Raw genomic sequence first — 20,694 nt, 5'->3', positions numbered from 1 at the left:
ACATCCATGCCACAGTACAGCTGTCTCATAAAGAGATGCTGTAAATGACGCTGCTGCCACTGTTGAGCTATCAGTTGTGGTTATTTTCCATGTTCTGAAATTTTCTCCCGTAGCCACTTTCTACCTCTAGAGCACAGTGTGAAAACACATCTTTTGGGCATGAGAGAGCCTCCCACTGGGAAAGCGAGAAAGCAGTATAACTTCACGTCATAAACCTCTCTCCAAAAGGTGCAGGGCTGAGTTTTGACCTCAGAAAATCTGAAAATGCATGACTAAAAGTTTTGGAGTTACCATAGTCAAGACACAATCAGCCATAAATGTTTCTGCTGTCTTATAAAACTCTTTCCTTTCCATCAAGTTTTTTTTTTAACAACATCTAAAACACTGAGCAAGACCTCTAAGAAACCTGGCTGCAAAATGCCACAGTTAAAATGTGTTATCACTGAAATAATGTTATCATTAACACAGATTATTGTTTGAGACCAGATGATGCCTCTTTTCTCTTTGTTATATTGTGTTTGCTTTGATCCCATTCAAATAGGACACAAAACAGCAAGTGCACTTTAACCAGATTAAAGCAACTAATCCCATGCAGCCAATGAAGCAGGATTAAAATGCTTTCCAGCTACACAGATAATTAGGCACATCAGTTTCTATTGGAGCTGCACTCTAGAAACCACATACCTTTGGTCCATGTGGAAAGTCAAACAAGTAAGTCATAATTTTCTGAAAGACAGAAAGAAAGTATTCAAAGATGCGTTTTTGAACGTACATTTGTGTAGTTTATAAAAGCATGCTTTTCTGCTTTTACCTTTTCAGGTTATTTTCAGGATTTACATGAAAGCCAGCATAAGATTTGGAGACAAAACAAATGGAGGGAATTTAAAGTTACAGGAATTAAGCCAGTAATTTTTATCATTGAAGAACACATTTGCCTCAGAAATCTGCACGCTGCTTCAGGTATAGCTCACAATGCTTTAAAATGCTGTATAAACCTTGACATTTACCTGGAGTTGAAGTAATTGTGTTTAATCCTACAGCACAGCAGAGAGCCCTTCCTGGCTCTTAGACCTCTCCAGGACCATGGCTTTGGTGACTCAGACTATCTCGCTTGAAAGGGAAGTTCTGCATTTGAAATCTAAAATGAGCATCACTTTCTCTTGCAACTTGTTAATTGCTGAGAACTGAGTGAGGCACAGAGGGACTTAAGCCAAGTCCATACTAGGTCAGCAGCAGAACCATGGCTACAAAAGATGACTTGACACCTAGTCTGCATTCGCCACTAAACCACCGTACACCTAGCTTACAAAACACCCGATTCTCCACCAGAAGACGTCCTACCAAAACCCCCACAAATGAATGGCTGGCTTTTGCTTATTCCATTATATACCAACATAACAATTTGAGCAGCACTTACGTCTGTGTATTTATAATCGCTGTTTGTGACGAGAAACACCTTCCCAACTTCATTCATGCGGCTGAGCAGCAGTGGCAGCTTCCCCTGAAGGACAAGGGACGTACAAGTCGCACACGAAAGTTACAGAGGTTCATCATGGGCAAAACACTGTCAACTATGATCCCACCAGACAAAACAAAACTAAACAAATCAAACCATCAAGCAAGCAAACTCAATGTTTAGCACTGGCCAGAGCCAGGAAAGCTGCTGGTCCCTCCCCGTAACACTCCTCCAGAGCACAGCCCAGGGGAGGAAGGTGAGGGGGAAGGGCTCAGTGCCTTTGCCAACCTCAGTGCCAGGCACCCTATGCTGCTATGACTGATCTGCTCTGTGCCAGGCACGCTGGAGCAGCTCTTCCAGCTCCAAGTCCGTTCCCAAAATGGGCCCAGAAGCAGGTGAAATCTGAGCTCACACGAGCCGCAAGTTGGAGCACACTGTAATTCCAACCTCAAATTAAGGAGAATTTATTCCTGGGGCTATTTTTATTGAATCATAAATCTCAGTCCATTGCCAGAGTAGATGATTACCTCACAGAATGGTTTCCCCACAGAAAACATGGGCAGGGAACACAGTTGCTTTCACCACCAAAAGAAACGAGCCTTGCCAGCGTATTCACCTGTGTCCTGTGATAACAGTTCCCCTGGCTTTTACATTTTACGTAAAAAACGTGCATGTGAATACAAAATCATGTGGATCGCTGGCTCAGAATAAAGGCTGCGTCCGAACTTTCCACTTTGTCTTTGGTTATTACAATAGAAATCACAGCGTTATCTGTTTTGTGATTTAGTAAAGCAAATCAGCATGTTTATTTCTTGCCTGCTTACTCAGTACAGAATGTCACGTAGCACAAGTAAAGTAACATCACACTTACATCTTTCACCACATACTTTTCCAGATTCTCAAGGGTCTTTTCCTTGAGCGATCCCTGAAATAGAAACAACAGAACCCAGTGAGGTAATGGAAACTTATGACGTAAGAGACATCAAAGTAATGCCAACTTTCACACTTTAAAATGCTGTGAAAGTACAAACCAGGGCGAATCTGAACCAGTGACTCTAGAGATGAGAGGCTTTGAGTAGCAGGGACCATCACAAACTCTGTGATCCATCGATTCCCTCACCATGGTAAATAATCCACTTCAACAGCATTTTAACCCTTTCAGAAGGGAATACAATAGAAACAAACAAAAAATAGATTTGCCATACCAAACAAGACAGTCAACGACCTGTCTCCAACACTGACCATAGTGCTTTACTAAAAGGACAACTCCAACATGTTTCACACAACACTGCATAAAGAAAGAAAAACAGATTCCTGACTTCTGCATGGCTAAAAAGACCACCACAAGTACAACCGTGAGCAGAGTTCTCCTGTGACGGTTCTCCATCCCACCCCAACAGACCTCTTGAATGAGGAGGAACAAGAAAATCAGGTCTTTAACCAGATGTTAATGCTCGCAAAATTATATTCTACATTTGTGCACAAGTGTGTGAAAAAAGATGAACTGCCTCTCCTCTCTAAATAGAGAAAATTTGATGTATTTCTCTGTTTAATGCAGGTACTTTTGAGACAACATACGATAGTACCAATGCAAACCATATACAGTAAAATGCTGTTTTAATAATTAGGACAATGTACAAGTTGTGGACTGTAAGTGCAAATACCCTCATGGCATCACGTTCTAAACCCCATCAATTACAGTATAGAAATGGAATCTGTGCACAATAAAAAGGAATAGGAACCCAAGACAGATATGTTCCAGTACTAGGAGGGCAGTCGAGATCTTGATCTACATACAACTGCAATTTATGATTTGCTCACTAGGCGGCAAAGCAGGGCTCTTGCCCAAACGTGGAGTAACACATCTTAACTCATGAGTTACAAACCAGTCCCTCTAACTCAGTCACAACTACAGATGTCCTGAGGAGTTCTTGCAATCACCTTGTAATGAACCCAGTCGACAGCATCTCTGACATCCTGGAACATGCTCCTGAAGGACATGAAGAGGTCTCCATCTTTAAACCCCGTTTCACAACTGTGAGGAGAAAGAATAAGAGATTGTAGCGGCCAGTCGCATCAGGTACGAAATACGTCAAGGAGAGAGACAGTTCAAAATGTTGTTTGGAGCTTCTGTTTTCATCTTACCATAATGGTTCCTTATTTACTACTTTACCACCGCTCAGACTTGAAAGAAGGCTACAACCAGAGTTTAACAGGATCTGCGTGTTACTCAAGAATGTTTGTTTAAAATTCTAGGATGTGAGTTCCTAACTACAGGCCTGTGCCTCCATAGCAGTACTGCAGCTTTCTGTGGCTGCTATTCTTATTCCCCAACCCCCCTCCGCCCCATTACAGGAAAAAGACTGGGACTGTGCAGTTTGCAGCATTTCACGAAAGATGAATGGTACTGAGAAAGTAAGCAGAGTGCTGTCTTTTTCCCCTTCCCAACACTAAAGAAGGGGGTGCCATGGAAACCAACTAAATGTAGTACTTGCTGCTGAGAGAGGAACTACTTCTGTTTTGAACAGTCAGAGTTAACACAAGAAATTTCCTCTACAAGAGACTGTGGAGGTATCTTTGAGACACCCATGAGAGTTTGCATGAGAAGAAATCAAGCGATTGCATTTATTAGGACAGCAATCATCACGCCTGTCCTGAGAAAGGATACGTCACCTGATGGATCGTTGGGATAAGCAGTTCCTCTGCTCCCAGGTAAAATCCCATTAAACCTTTGCCTTCCACTCACATATCATGCAAAGATGACCCATTGCATGAGTCAGCAGCACAGCAGCATTCATTTTTGCCCGTTAAACCACAGCTTGTTTTTACACTTACACCTAATTGAAAGCTAGGTAAACACTCATGCTGCACAAACAGCCTTGTACACCACACTGTGCCTGAGCATTTCACCTTTAAGTGAACAAAATCCTCAATTATGACACGAGGGGCTTGTGGTAACTGGCTGAGGAAATTTAGCCTTTCAGTTACCAGTTCAAATGCAGCTCCAATGGACACAGATCCAAAATGAGCTGTCTGGTGCTTGTAATCACCCTGTAGTAAGTGTATGGTCTGAGAAGCTGGCCGAAATACCAGCTGGTGTCAGTATGGTGATCACTGACCCTGTGAAGGAAACCCTCATAACCAGACTCTGCTGTACACACAGATCATCTTGTCACCTCTTAACGTCAGAAGAATAAGAGGCCTGAACTTTTCCCCACCAAAACCACTTGAAGGGCCTCTACTGATATTCAGAACAGCTCCACCTGTACTGCTCTTTATAATAACCATCTTACTGTACCATCAGCACCTCAAACCGGAGGGAATATGTACCTAGTGTACCGGTCACAGTTAGTAAAGAAATCCACTAGGCAAGCCAATAGGTAGGTCTCTGCAAAGAAACAAAGGAAGATTTTAAAACAAGGATAACATCATATGGCCAGCTAACTCTAAGCCCTGTGCCCAAAAAAAAGAAAGTCCATGTAAAAAAAAAAAACAAAATAGACAACAAAACAAATAGATAAGTAGAGTACAACATTAGCAAAGCCTTTCTGCCTTCAAAGGCACAGAAACAGGCCTGTGTTGGCTCACATTAGACTCACCTGGTAGATTGAATAACGTGTTCAGAATGTAAAACCTATCTGTGTCATCCCTCTGGATAAATTTATTTGGATATTGATCCCGTGTTTCAGGCCTGAGAATAGACAAGGTGGAGAAGAATAAAACCACAAAAAATAACGAGGATAAAATGTGCTGACCTGCAAAATATAGTGGTAGCTGGGTCCATTAACTAGAGTCTGTTGTGCTTTAATCAACACCCAGCTTTCCCACGCACAGTAGCAGAGCAAGAGCAAAACTCCATCCACCGGCGTTCCCTTCAGCGCTGGCCCCGCAGAGCCGGGCACAAAGCCCTCCTCGCCGAGTCAGCACACCGAGCAGAGCCCACACAGGGAAACCGAGTGGTCGAGAGTCCACAACTCGACCTTAAGCCCCATGCTGCTGCCTATGAGGATGCCTTAAATCATCTGCACTTTCATTGTTTGCTTATCTTAAACTTTCCCCCGCTTTCCATGTGTTGCTTTACACTCCCCCGAGCAGCTTCCAAAAGCAGGGAGTGCAGGGCTGTGCTGCGGGAGGCCTGCCTGGGGCCCTCTGCAATTAATCATCAGGGTGGCGATGACTACAGTAATTTAATTATTCTGGTTTCCTTCATTTCTGGAGCTTCTGAAGATCGCCTCTGACTCAAATTGGAACTTGAGTGCCTATATAAGAGCTCTTTCTAAATTTTGCCTTCCTGATGCAAGGCCTGCAATGACAAGGAATGTCAGTTTGGGGGTCCTGAGCCGGCCTGTGCTTGGCTTCCACCCATCCACCCTTACAGCAGGGGTACGAGGGGATTTGCTGGGACACATCGAGCACGTAGCACTGTGGTCCCCTCTGCTTCCTCAAGCACCTTCTCTGGGGCAAGAGAAACGCAAGCAGCCAGGGAAGGCTGCAGGAAATGCACGCGACGCCTCACTTCTGACACCCTCAAAGGTCAGAAACACAAGGGGTAGAGCAAGCTTGTTCCTTCCCCAGGCTAGCTCAGGCCCTAGAACTTTCTTAGCAATAGCTGTGGAGTTAACAGTCTCATGGGGCACAGGTCCTCTCTGCTCCCAGCAGTCCTCACACAACAGCTTTGTCTTAACTGACAAGCTGCTGATGTTAAACTGTGCCAGGACAGGCGAACAGCCCCTGGATTATCCCATCAGCCCCTTCCCACAGCACACTTTCTTCTATTCCCAGCCCACATGGACCTTTCCTCTATAAACACCCTGGGCTGTTGCTGTGTCTGAGACCCTCAGTGCATCCCCAGTCAATCCCAGAGCTGCAGGACCACCAATACAGCATCTGCTGTTAGTGAAGCCCCTGCGACTCCTTATACAATGGGTGCCCCAAGGATCAGCGACACAAAAGAGCGCGTGAAGTCAAAAAGAACAGCCAAGAGTCAGCACTCACCCTCTGAGGAAATTAAAGCCGTGTGCACACACTAGGAGGTTCCCATAGGCATCAACTTTCAACAGGTTACCATAGTGGGTATCAAACACCAGGCCTCTGTTAAGAAAGCGATTTAAAAGATGAAGAAGTGAGAGTATTAAGCGGTGACTGTTTTAATAGCAGTTCTTTCCAAATCAGCTCTAGAACAGCTTGCTCACTTGGCGTGGGGCATCAGAACAGAGTTGCTGTTATTATGCAGATGGGCTCCCTACTGTCCCTTTTACCTGACTGCAGGTGAGCAACAAGAGCCCTGCACTGCCAGGTGAAAGGTACAGCTGATCTGCTCTCCATAGACTGGAAAACAGAACCGTTTAACCCAGCAGAGGCTCAGCTATGCACGTACCAGGGAAGACGTGGGCCTCTTCCACAGGGTCACGAATCTGACACCTGTGTTTGTGGTTCCCTGACAGCCCTGCTGGGCTACAAGGAAGAGTGAGGTGTGATAAAGGAATTTCTCCCCTCTTTTTCGTCGCTCTTTCACAGACAGAGCCAGATGGGGTATGTAACTATCACACAAAATGCTTTGGCTATTCCCAGTTCCAACTCCAGCAAAACTCTGTCTCACTTATCTAGTAGCTGGCACCTGGAGAACGCAGCCTTCCCTTCTGTCCCCTCCCTGGGATGAAGGCAGTGGATTTAATGGAGTCTTCATCACAGGTTTGTGAAGGGCTACTGTCCAGTTATGGGCATGGGTGCACCCAGCATCAGTCTCGGTGTAAAACATGCTGACAGGAGGGAAGGAAGGAGGCTGCCAGACTGAAAACTGGAACAACAAGCCAATAGACCCTCTGGTCAAGTCTTTTGTAAAGAAGCTCCAAAGGAGTCAAAAAAAGCAAAATCCAGCAAAGGCACAAGTGGAAACAACTTAAAGCCGCAAAGTTAGATCAAAAGCATTGTTTAAAACAAGCAATGTCCTTTTTACCTCTGCTACCAAAAGACAAAACGTAAGAATTTAGTAACTTTGCACCATTAACACAAAACTTTCGGTGTTCGATTTGTCTAGATAAGTGAACTGGATTGGTCCCACTTTTATTGTTGTTTACTCTCAGGTTAATTTTCAGGATGTCTTATGCACCAGGACACTATTAATTCAAATAAATAAAAAAGTTCTGAGACATTCTAGCAGCCTCAGGGACAGTAATGGCTCCTTCTCTCCTTGATTTTGATTCAACTCCCAATCTAATTGTGTCTCTGCTGTCTTTGCTTTGAAGGGTTATTTTTGGACCATGTTTTCAGTGGGCCTCTTTTCTTGCACGCTCCCTCTTTGCTGGCATGGATTCATGTGTGCAAAGGCCCTTCACACACTGGAGCAATCTGCTCCCCTCCCCATGATCTGTGGTCAACCACAGGTTTCACAGGCACAACTCGGAAAACCTGGCCTCACATGTTGCCTATGAACTTTACAGAGCAAATATTCAAGGCCTCGAGCAGGCTGGGTGGGTATCTGTTAGTCATTTACCTGGTAGGGAATGCAGGATCATACACAAAATTGAGCAGCTCATGAGGGTATCCAATGGAAACTAATCTTTCTACGGTCAGGTCAAATCCAAGAGATTCGTATTCAGGGGATTTATACACTGTACCAAGATGAGATTTCAGTTAGAAAATTTGAAAACAGCTAGGGGGTTAAACAAGAAGGCAGTTAAAAGTAATGTACCCGCTCGCCCTCCTCCCTCCTCCACATCACAGTTCCCTTCTTTGCTCCTGCCCTTCGCTGCCTCGGGTCCCCCAGCCCGGAGCCACAGTGGAATTAGATCATGCTCCAGGACTGCAGCCGAGCGGAGCCGCAGTTCAGGTTTCAGCAGCAGAGCACACCAGATGAAATACCCATCAGGCTATCACAGCTCTCTGCATCAGGAAAAATGTATTTCAAACTGCAGCTCCTCTCCCTGCAGTCCCGTTACGCAGATGCATGAATGCTCCCTGTTCCACCTGCTCAGATCGGGTTTTGGTTTGCTGTGTTTTCGCAAAGCTGATGAAGAAATCAATAAATTTTGGGAGCACATGTACTCATGGTTAGAAAGCCTGAAATTCGTGCTGCTGTGCTACTGTTACTGTTCTGGATACAATCCCAAAGATTAGTATTTCATCTTAGGGGAATTTATGTTTGCTGCAGGCTAAGTTAGCTTGAAGGTAGACCTGTCAAGTTAACATACGATTTGTTTTTTAATAATACCATATGGTACTGTAAAAATCTGTTAGCTATTACCCTTGTGCATCAAAATGCTACTCTTATAAGTAAGCTTACTGTTCTCACATTTCAAAGGAGCTGCTGATATGTGACCCACACCTTAGCTCAATGCAAAGAAATGGACTTGTTCAACCAAGTCATTCCTACCATCAGGCCTGTCTTCTTCCTGCAAATGACCTTCCCATTTACTGGAAATGTTATTGCTTAATCAGATGATTAAATTAACATTTAAAAGGAAATCACTGTGTTTCTCCAACAGATGGAAATGACTGTGTTTCTCTGAAGGTGTGTGTACATTTGCAGCATGTCACTGTCTTACATTGGCCCTCAGATGTAACAAGGTCAAATACAACCCTTGACTGCAATGAGGGTTACTGTGGGCTCAATGGGCCAAACTGTCTCAAACACTTAAATATTTCAAATTAAGCTGAGTAAAATACAAAAATGTGCAAGTTAGACAGTAAGCTCTTTAGAAGCCAGACTGCTTTTCCTGAGAGAGATCTAGCACATCTGTGGGCCTCACAATATATATCAATACACATTGTCTATACTGCCCAGGTAATCACCATCATATATATATATATTTTTATATATATATATATACACACACACATACTGTGGAATACACAAGCTTAATCTGATAAGAGAAAACAAATATATAAAATAGTATAAAAATACTAAAAAGGCAAGGACTATAGAAGAAAAGGGACTGTCAAAAGACTCAGCTCATACTAACCATGACAGAGGGCTCCCATATCTCTTACTAATCTAAAAGGCACCAGAATCCTAAGAGTAAATTTTTCCCATTAAACTGACAGCATTAAAAACATAATAAGAAAACCTGTAATGTTCTCAAACAGACAACTAAAACCAATAAAACAGTTATCAAAATCTTCAAGCATTACTATACCAATTGCAAACATCAACAACATGACACAACATTCAATGCACGTAGTCTTTTCTGTCCTTTAAGAAAGGAAGGGTTGATGAGCTATAGATAGAAATAAGTAATCAAAAACTACAGCTAATGAAGAAAGCAGTGACTGACAAGGCAATTCTGGGGAGTGAGATAGAGTTGGAGGGAGCAAAAGGCAGTTAGGTGATGAACAACATTGTGAGAGTGACACCAGAGCATCATCTGGAAAAAGGAATTCCTCTGATGCAGGGCAGTAAAGGCACTTCCCAGGGAAAATGGTAATAAATACACCTGCACAAACTCTCAGAAGGCGAAAGCGCTGCAAAGCTCCTCGTTCCGTGAAGCAGTCTCCAGTCCCTGGCTCTGTCTGTGAAGCTGCTGACGAGCTTTCTGGGAATCTGACCATGTTACCAACTTATCCATAAAACATCACGCCCAAACAAAACACTTCTCCAAGGAAACCCTGCTCTTTCTGAACTCACCAATCATGGTGATGCTGCCCAGACACAAAGAATCTCAAGGAGCATGTTGGCATCTCCTCTGGACAAGCAGAAGTGGTTCATCAACAGCTCCAGCAGGATCTTTCCAAAGAAACTAGGGCTTTCTGTTAAATAATCTATGCATCTTGTTAACACTCCACTAGACAATAGCTGTGGTGGGATATTTGGCCAGCTGCTCACAAAATGCCCTCACTCAATTTCTACCTTTCTGCAGTTGCCTCTCTGTCTTAGATGCATCACTACAGACCTCCTTTTAACTCTCTGAGTCTAAGGAAACAAGCTGAAGCACCAGTAGAAAAAAGGCTGAAGAACAGGTATCAACCTCAGCTCTCATCACCCCAAGTCTCTGGTGAGGCAGTACTGCAACAGGATTAGTCTGAATGTTTCTTGTTGAGGGGCAGTTATTCCCCTTACCTCTCAAGCTCCAAATTTTGCTTCCTTGATGTCTCTTTGAATAAAGTAAACTACTAGCTCATTCATGCTTCAAGTCCCTTCTCTATTTTCCTACTACTCCACAATATTTGAAAAATGAGAGCCTTCTCCTTGACACACAAACTAAACAGAGACATGGGAAACTGGACTCCTGGAAACGGGAAAGGGACAATAAATGTTCTCCAGTTAACCATCATACTTACTGTTCAAGATACACTGTCCTTTAATTAGACGCACTGCTGGGAACAGACTGTGAGCTCACTGAGCCCACCTTGACAGCACCCTACGCCACAGCACATGCTGCATCCATCGGTACAAGCCACAACCCACTGACATCTCTCATAATGCCTGTTGCAGTAACATAGGCTTCCGGGCAAACAAACGATCCACCTCCTTCAGATCAAGTATGAACAGGCTAACACTGCTGCAACTACAGCAACACATTCAGGGAAGATGCTCCAGTTATATCCATTACTAGATGAAAAAACGTATTTAAATATTGTACTCTGTGCTGTTCGCTCTCTCTCTCGTATCTTGTTTACTTCAGGCATCCCTGAGCAGAGAGGACAGATCAGTATTTTTTTCTGCAGCTGCACGATGAAAAAATAGTTTTAAATTCTCCTGGAACATCCCCCTCCCTCAGACCTGGTTGCTGAGCCCACAACTGGAGATAATTTGTGTGCCATGGTAATGCCATGAATTCAGCTGTTTGCCATGCAGTGTCTCCCGTGCTCAGCTCTTTCACCCAGAGAAGGGCCCAGCCTCCAAGTATCCCCAACCCTGTGACAGGTGAAGAGGCAGAGCCACAAACCCATTTTCAGAGCGTCCCTGCCCAACGCATGTGGGACGACAGGAAAACCAAAGCACATGCTACAACTTATTTTGATTTCTTTTTCTTACTGCTTGATGGCCATGTCTCTGCCACCATGCCAAGTCCCCGGCTCCAGAGGATCATGTTATTTTAATAGTCTGTGTTCCAACACTTGCAAATGCTGCAGCGGCGCAGGGCAATCGGCACACAGCGCTCGGGGATTATGCAACCAGGGTGGAAAGAAAACAACCAAAAGTTTAAAAAAAACAGAAGCCAGTTGACAGTATTTCAGCCTCCCCTTAATACCACCACTTGGCTTAGCATTATACTATCGGAAGGAAAAAGCAGTACCCCGGGAGTGAATGTTGCAAGCCTTCAGGTCTGTGATGAGTGCGGGCATCCCTTACACAGTACGTGCTAGGAGGGAAGCCAATCTGGAATGAGCAGGAGTTGTGCAGTAAGGTATGCAATTCTCATGCATTTGTGTGGTTGTTTTTACCTTTGCTGCCAAGACACATACAGTAACAATTTTATAGCCTTCCTGAAAAGGAAAGAAAAAAAAATTCTCTACAGAGGCTCCAGCTTATGCAAAATGCCGCTGCCAGGATTTTAACTCACATGAGGCAGATGCAGATTCAGAGTGTCACTCCAGTCTTGACGGAGTTACACTGGGCTCCCCTGTTAAAGAAAAAAATCAGACTGATTTTAAAACTGCAACAGCTCTGTGCCATGTGGGACTGTATCTGCTGGAGCTCTGTCCTCTGGTAAGCTCAGAAGCCAGCGTGGCAGCTATTCCAAATACACTTACAGCTGATTTATAGAGGAGGCACAGTTGGTAATCGTGCATCCTGCAGGCAAAATTCTGTCCTCATATCCACAAAGCAGTCTTAGATCATCAGCTCAGTGATAATTAGGAGGAAGAGGCTACAAGCACATTGCCCACGTGACACAAACCCTTTGAGTTTCTCTCAGACGCAGAGCAATTGGCTCAAGAAGGGGTCTTGTGCTCTTTTTGGGGCTTTGCCATTATTGTCCATTCCTCAGTCGGTGACAGATTACTCCTTTCAGGGCACTCACTTTCTTTCACACCACAAAACGCCTGCACGTGTCAGCACAGGAGACTCGGGAGACTGAGTCAGGAGCTACTCTGGGAATCTGAGAAGAGAATTTTGCCCCACATCTGAAGGCGCTCCCAGTGAGAGCCTCGCACGCCGGGTCAGTCTGACATAGCACGTCTAAATTCAAAATTAACAGGCTTACGCTTGGGCTTTTATGTGCAAAGCACTGCAGGATAAACCGGCATCAAACCTGCACACGGTGTCGCACCGTGTTGCAGCGCACTTGTTTGCAAGCACACACAGTAAGAAGACCAGACCTATTTTGCAACTTACAGGTATGCACAGAGTAATTGGGAATAACTCTGAGATCCAATTTGCACTAAATATAAAGCTGAGTGAGTTGGAATGACGCTGCTAAAAGGACCCACAGCAGTATGCAGAAGTCCTGGAAAGCTTCTCTGAAAATAAGTGCTTAAAGCCTGTTCTTTTCAAAACGAATAGCTGGGAAGGCTGTAGTGCATGTGACAGCTCTGTTTAAGCTTCAAGCCCCACAAGGGCTGCCCATTTCTTTCCTTGTTCCTCCTCCACACACACAGATTTCAAATTCAGGCAGGGCAGCTTCTCATTGAAGATGTAACATGGTTTCTTCCAGGGCTTGTTGACACTTCTTACAAGCTAGTCATGGACCACAGGAGAGAAGCAGGAGCTAAAGTTACAATAACCACCCTTTTTTACCCTGCTTCAGCCATGCCACTTTTGTGAGATGTAGCTGCTGTCTCAAACTGCACACCTGCAAGCCAGTCCTGCTGAGCTGTTTTATTTCCGACCACTGTGGATTTGGTGCTAGTAAAAGCCCTGAATTGAGAACAGCGACAACACACTGAGGTAGCTTTGAGCAGCTCCTCACTGTCAGCACCCTGGTTTAGGAAGCGAAGGATGAGCTCAGGAGGTTGCTACAATAACAACAGAAGTCTGCAGAGTGAGCAGCGCCTCTGGGGAGAGAGGCAGGGTCAGGACTACTAAACGATGACCTGAAGTCTCATTCATCCCTGCCTCTGTTTTTTCCCCCACCTGTCACTCTCTTTTGCCAGTGTGCTCTCCTGAAGGATGTTCTAGCATCTCCTGAAGGAGTTTTATTCATCCCTTCGTCAGCCAAGTCTGGAAGCCAAGAGCAGCCCAGGGAAAGGTGCTCGCAGTGCCCCCAGAAACACCCTTGCATTGGCAGGAGACTTCACGGGAGCAGATGCTTTCTGCAGCTGGTACATCGCCTGCTCTGACCCCTTGGGCACACACCGGCTTGACTCCTTCCCCACGCAGGTGCTGAGAGCTCTGTCCATGCTGTGGGCTTCCCCCTCCTTGGCCCTGGCCCCTGAGAGTCTCTGGGGAATTGAGTCTACCCACACTGTTTTGGTTGGCAGATGAAACCAATCGGCTTTTGACTTTCAGGCGTTCAGATAAGATCAATGTTTCTCAAACTAGAGGTGATGACCTCCTTCAAAGGGTTACAAAAAGCTTTAACAAACATTCAATCCTCAGAAATTTTACCCACTATCTGGGTTCTCCAGAGGTCACACAAAGACAGATAAGCCAAAAGGTGGACAGATAATGCAAGGGGTTTAGCCTTTTCTCTGAAGCCAGGAAATGCAGCCCTTTGTGTTAAGTCTTGAAGAAATTAAAGTAAAGTAACCAGAAACAGGTTATTTCAGTTGCTGCTTATTCCCCAGTGAGTAAGGCATGCAAATCAGGCAGTTAGGGACATATCTGGACAGGTGGGTAGCTAGTATCCAGATTTATATATGTCTCAGGCACAACATGCATAATTAAGCTTGTGCAAATACACTTCTGAAATTACACAAACCTGACTGAAAGAGCAGGATCAAAGTGCTGCTCATTTTAAATGTTGATCCATATTCTGAATTGCACCACAAATAAATAATGCAAGTATGTAATAGAAATACGTTTATATCAATGTTGTGCTGACAAAAAGTGCTTAGTTAAAGCCTTGAGGATCAAGATCTCCTTTAATAATCCCATTCCCTATAACAGTACAGGTATCTATGTGTCCTGACTCAACAATGTCTATCAAATGAGATCCTAGACTAGTGTCCCAAAATAGGACAGATCTACCCCCAGAGCTCTCCGTTCTGTCAACATCTCCTCTGCATGTAGCCCCAAAGCTGGGCATTTAGGGCCAGCTACCGCCAGGATGTCTGTGACAGTCGCCCCTCGACGACCAACCAGACTGCTGACTATTTCACACAAGCACTAAATGCTCATTCCCTGGCACTTCTGATCATCCAACCTGCAACTCCAGCTGAGAATCCAGAGGGAAGCAGTGAGTGACCAGTCCTGGAGGTGTTTGGGACACTGGACTTAATTAAAAAATAAAACCCACTGAAGCAACACCACCAATTAAACATACAAAAAAAAGTGTTGGGCAGGCATTTCACATACTGCCATAGTTTGAGAAAGTTTGTCTCAGCTATAGGCCCAGAGGTCTGAGGATCCCCAGAAGTAACAAGGTAGTGAAGAATGCTACCTGACATCTCTATACTGACCCTCCTTTCAGGGTATCTATTATCTTCACAACCCGTTACAGAGAAATGCCAGTTTTCATATATAATTAGAAAAGAAGATTATTTGTGCTGTAGAATACTAATGATTTCAGCTTCTGTGTTACAGGGTCTTTTCTAACCAGGGGAGGTTGTTGTCAGGCATCATCACTGAAACATAACAAAAGGGAAACGGTAACATTTCAAGCTACACTGTTCTCTATGTTAAAATAATTCATTACTTACAGAGGAAGGAATGTGAAACGCCATTTTTGAGTTTCACACCTGGGTGTTAGCTTCCCTTCCGTTTTGACAGCCGCGTCAGAACTGCTCAGCTCTGATGGGAGCCCAGACTCGCTCCTGGCTTGCACAGCCTGGCAGGGTGCTGCCATTTTGCACAGGAAACACAGCTGAGGGTTTTCCTTTCCATGAGATGTGGAAACTCTGCAGAGGTACCCGTACTGCGGGAGCCTCCATACACACACGCTCAGCTGGCTTGGCAATCCCAGAAGTGGGGGTAAGCACATATCTCCATCCCCATCTTGCCTTGCATTTCTCTTTCCAAAGACCCATCAAGTGATACCTCAACTTCTGCCATGGCTGTTGCAGACGTTTCTCTTCACAGCATCCTTGCCGGACACAAAGGGAAAAACAGACACTCCTGTTTAAAGCCCTGGTTGCGTACAGCACTGGTTTCTGTTCATCTCTGCCCATGTAAACACGTGCCTGCTACGTGCCTTCCTGCGTGCAGGGCAATGGAGTCACGCACATTTGTGCTGTGCTGACCTGGGAGCTCAGTGCCTGTAAACAAACTGACGAAGTGGTAAACGTGCCTAATTGTAACCGCAAGAAATCCCAAACGAAACCGATGGGACAACTCATATGTTTTCAGTTAGGAACGTGGTGAATCACTGACTTGCCATTTGTTCATGGACTCGGCTGAACTGTGACCATAAAGGATTTGTCTATAGTCAAAACAAGTTGAAAAACAGCCAGAAACAGACCCCAGACCTCTTGACTCTTGGGGTTTGATTTTAACCACAAGATCATAAATAAAAATGCACTGTATTATGCAAAGCAGAATTATAGTATTTCAGCCTATATTTAAATTGAGTTTTCATAGTACCAAACAAACAAAATGGGTAGCAACAGTATGTTTTGTTTCTTTGAATTCACTCAATTTTTCAATCTGAAATGAGAACTGCTGCCATATTGGTCATAACTTTCATTTACCCAAAGAAACCTTTTCAAAGTGTTCCATGCAGTAAGACAAAGCTGAGCTTTAAGCACACTTCAATATTTAATGTACCTTTTCTATTTTACTACAAGTTACGTATTTGTAGTGATGAGCAAACAAGATCTTGACAAATCTCCAGGTGCATCCCACGATATTTTCATATGCTTAACACACAAGCTGCTTTGCTGTGCATGAACAGCCAGGTCTTGCACTGAGCTTCTTGTGGCCACAGATGTTTTTGACAGCAAATCTCACAACAGGAAGGCAGGCAGGAGTCACTAATCATCAGAGGGTTGAACCTTTTGGATCTGCGCTTCAGTGGCTCCCCAGCACCCTTTTCTGACAATATCAAATACAGGGTTCTGGGTGGAAACCAGCACGCGCCTATAGAGAAACACAAAGGCTCTGCAGTCCCCAACTGCAGAAGTGCCCATAAAGCAGCTATGCACCCATTCTGCAGCCTAACAGCGATGGAAAATTCCTTACCTCTAACACTCCTGCAAACATCCCCAAGTGCACAGCACAGCTTTCAGCTCTAAACCCTCTAACCTGGAACCGTATCAGCTCCTATTCTCCCACTCTGCATGCTAAAAGGATCTGCAAAGACAGGATTTGTTGTTGATTCAAGGACTGACAGAGTATTGTAGGTTCAGCTTGGCTCTGAATTGCTGGGTCTACACTTCAGGTTGTTTTTAGTGCTGCGTTTCTACTTGTTTTAAAAACAAAAGTGTTGTCAAGTATCATCAGTTTTAACTCTTCCCAAAGCAGGCTTATTAGCGCTCTCATTGGTAAATTCCAGATATTTTTAGCTTGCTGCTGCTGCACTTTGTTTGCCTTCGATGTAACAAAGATTTGGGCTGTTTGGATATGCCTCAGAGGCTGGCAAAACAGAGCTTAGTGTTGGAAAGATTTCTTCTGCTGAATAAAAATGCATGGCTTGAGGTAACAACAGCAGCACTGAGGTCACATTTTGCATGTTGAGAGAAGCAATTCAGACAGACTCTGCATTTCAAGGAAACTTCAGTTTGTCTATTTTAATAGTTGGCATAACATTCCTTTGCACTGGAATAATATTTTAAAGATGACTACACAGTCACCTGTTTTTTATGGGAATTTTTTATGGTTTCCCTGACACAAGAGAATCTTTTTTTGTGCTTAACAAGTGGCCTTCACAATTTACCTCTCTCAGATACAACCCACTGGGAGTCATAATCCCATACTGGAAATATCCCTGCATTTCCATGGAAACAAACTACTGTGCCAAAATACGGGCTTAGTTCTTCAATGAGGATTTCTGAACAGGGAAGAAATAGTTACACAGGCTTCATGTTCAAACACAATTTGCTAGCATCTAGAAATAAAAAGAAAATTACTTAAAGGTATAGTAGCCATTTATGCACCATATCTAAGGCATTATTCAGGTTTATCAGTCTCCAAACAGATCCAGCTTCTTACGTCTCTCTATATTCACTTAAAAGAGTGAGCCTCAAAAGCTACACATTTGTTGAAGAGTGGGCACCTGAGCTGATATGTAGCACAAATGCTCGTGCTGTCAATAAGCCACATACCTTAGTTTTTCTGTAGTGTGCTAAAATAAGGCATTCACAAAGCAATGGCACACATGTGATCTCAGAGTGAAAGCCTTCTGTACTCTCAGCTTTGGTTCCTCCTACAGAGCAAGCTGTTTGTGTAATCACAAGGGTATTTGCAATTTAATAGTACTTCTGTTGTGGTATTAGGATTACTAGATAAGAGGGTCTATTAGAGTGAAAAATACCTCCCTATTTCCATCCTTCTGGCAAAGACAATCGTACACTAACAGCCTGCTGACCCAGCTTGGTGTAATTCACATGTTTTTAAGAGCAAGAAAACAGAATATAGCAGCTTTTGAAACTTTCCTTACACTGTGAAGACTTGTTCTTTCAGCAGCTTCTGTCTAACACTCTGATTCTTCAGGAATCCACAGACAGCAGGTTAGCAGTTTGCCAGTCGCTGATTTACTGGGACGAAGCAGGCAACACATGCTTTCCCCACTCCTCATTCCCTATACCAGCATGTGAGATCCCACAGCTCCAGACCTCGGTTTGCTCATTACACAGCTTTAAATGGTCAAACTCCATAGAGCAGCAACACAAAGAGAGCAGGGACAATAGCCACTGAGCACTGCACTGGTATTTGAAAAAAACATCCAGCTCAAAGCATACTAGGAACAACTTAGCTTCTCCATCTGCCTTTAGCTTTAAATCACTAATGGCTAAACCAGCCTCTGAAATCTGCAAAATCTGCACCTGTTAAACAGGAAACGTGCAAATGTGAAAACGCAGACAGCAGATGTGCAGTAGTCAAAGCATCTCTCCTTTTTTGCAAGGACAGTTTGAAGGCTACTGTTGTCCCATCTACAAAGTCCTTTCTCTAGCCACCATACTATTTCTGTACGACACAAAGAATTGCGTCCAGAGAACTGGGAAAGAAGCAAAACTGCTTAGTATATCCCTCAAAGCCTGTAGTCCTTATATCTTGACAAAACTACAGACAAACCTTTAACCTAAGCAGGAAAGCCTCTTTAGAAAATTTGTATCAGAGTCCGGTACCAAAAAACAGACAGTAACAAATATTTCTTTGTAGTTGCTTACATTACAAGCTCAGCAGCATTTTTAAATATTTCGTTCAATCTTTCATGCATAAAAGTCCCACATTTATACTTTGTTTTTCATCTGTACAATCCAGAAATTTTTTATACAAGGTACAAATTCATTAGTTCAATTCTCAATTGCAAAAACCGAAACATAGAAAACTGATACAACTCAGCTACAGTAAAAATACTACTTTGACTGACGAACCAGTTCTCAACTCAGCTGCCACCTTTTCTCCCAGATCACATTGGCAGCAACAAGCCAATTGTATATTCTGGTTGCCTGTATCTTTTCCAGAGTCAACAGGTAAAGAAAAACATTTAAAAAATAAGATGTGGGTGTGAAAAATTTCCCTCTTTTCCAAACTGCAAGGGTGGCTTAGACACAAATGCCTACCTGAGGAAGGGACAAAACCTGTTTACTCATGTTGCCCTTTGGAGTAAGTTGAGAAAGACTACAGCTGTCTTGCCCATGTCTTTTCCCATGTGATGAGAAAGGAAATGCTACAGCTGAAAGCATAAGCAATTTTGCAATAAAATCTTTGCAGTGCACCAAATCTTGGCATTAAGTTGGCAATGTTTCCAGGACACAAGCTGTATTCCAATCAGATTATGTTGTATTAATCATATCTGCACACAATAAACCCAGTATTTTTCAAGCCTCATTTCCCCTTCTTTTTTATTGAAACAGTTTTCAGCAGCCAATGTTAGTTTTATTATTGATTTCTGGAGAACATGGAAGCAGCAGTGATTTAAGTACAGGAAAAGCATTCCAAATGAAAGCATCCTGCCTACTGATATCACATCTTATTTACCTCAGAGATAGAAGATAACACTTTCAACAACGCTGTAACTTTTGGAGAAGGAGGGTGGTCACAGAGGAATCTTTTCAAGCACAACTGAGTTTGTAATTCTTACTAATTCCCTCTCCATCTGCCAATGGCCCGGTGTGAAATTACGGCCAGTTTGAGAACCCCACTGCTTTAGCCCTGCTCCTGTCAAGGGACATCCATCCATCCCTCATTGTGCAACCTGTCCCATTTAAGACCTAGTAATGCCAAGGCCTCCTGCATTACTTGGATCCGGACCTACTAATTACAAGCGCAGCTCACACTGAGAAGGAAGCAGCCAAATAAAACGCTGTGTGAAACCAATCTCTGCTGCATTTCCAGCAGGCCTCACCAACTCCTAGTCTCAGGTGAGCGTTGCAGTGAAGACTCTCTACCGACATACCTTTATCTTTCTTCCTGCAGTTTGCAATAAACAGAAAACAGAGAAGGCTGTGAATCTTTCAGATTACACGCAACATTTTCCTGTACCAAAGCATGGGCAGTTTTAACAGTACTACTAAAACAGGAAGGCAGACCAGAATTGTTACTGACTACTGGTCTTCTAGCCAGTCGGGATGAGTAAGCAGAGATGAATCATTTGCATAATAAAATAAACTACTATTTAGCAAACAAAAATGCACAACAAAAGGACCCTCAAATCTCTCTTAACTTAAGGATTTAAACAGTTCTGCCCTGACAGCAAACGCAGCCCTTCACAGGCATCTGCAGGCCCTGGTGTAACGCTGTCGCTTTCCAAGGAGGAAGGAATCGGCACGGCCTCGCTCCCTGGCTGGCAGGCAGCAAGGTCAGCGGCAGAGAACGAAGGGCTGCTGAGGTGACGGCTGTGTAACATCACGGAAACTTCTATGAACCTCCACTAACAGCAAGGGCTGAAATAGCTGATGACTCTTGCTTGCATCAAGCGCTCCAAGATTTTAAGCAGCAACTATTTAACTATGTATACAAACCACAGTCAAACCCTGCTGTTCTTCCTGCTCCTTCGACTTTCCCCCCAACAACACCTAGTTTAAAAGAAACGTTCTTT

The 20,694-nt window shown here is 43.8% G+C and overlaps 1 protein-coding gene across 1 annotated transcript in view; it reads right to left on the bottom strand.

The window, feature by feature from the left end:
- The window catches only part of NT5C2 (5'-nucleotidase, cytosolic II), a 41,364-nt gene that overhangs the window by 5,100 nt on the left and 15,570 nt on the right, over positions 1-20,694 (bottom strand). The window contains exons 3-10 of the mRNA XM_009962141.2: positions 7,950-8,067; positions 6,452-6,547; positions 5,056-5,147; positions 4,787-4,844; positions 3,398-3,491; positions 2,328-2,381; positions 1,418-1,501; positions 685-726 (exon numbers count right to left, since the gene is read on the bottom strand). Of these exons, the coding sequence (XP_009960443.1) occupies positions 685-726; positions 1,418-1,501; positions 2,328-2,381; positions 3,398-3,491; positions 4,787-4,844; positions 5,056-5,147; positions 6,452-6,547; positions 7,950-8,067 (638 nt within the window). The remainder of the gene's footprint in view (positions 1-684; positions 727-1,417; positions 1,502-2,327; positions 2,382-3,397; positions 3,492-4,786; positions 4,845-5,055; positions 5,148-6,451; positions 6,548-7,949; positions 8,068-20,694) is intronic.

Source organism: Leptosomus discolor, chromosome 6, assembly GCF_034619465.1.
Source record: "Leptosomus discolor isolate bLepDis1 chromosome 6, bLepDis1.hap2, whole genome shotgun sequence".
NCBI classification, from domain to species: domain Eukaryota; kingdom Metazoa; phylum Chordata; class Aves; order Leptosomiformes; family Leptosomidae; genus Leptosomus; species Leptosomus discolor.
The sequence above is the reverse complement of the archived record's forward strand: the minus strand, read 5'-3'. Positions and strand labels throughout refer to the sequence as shown.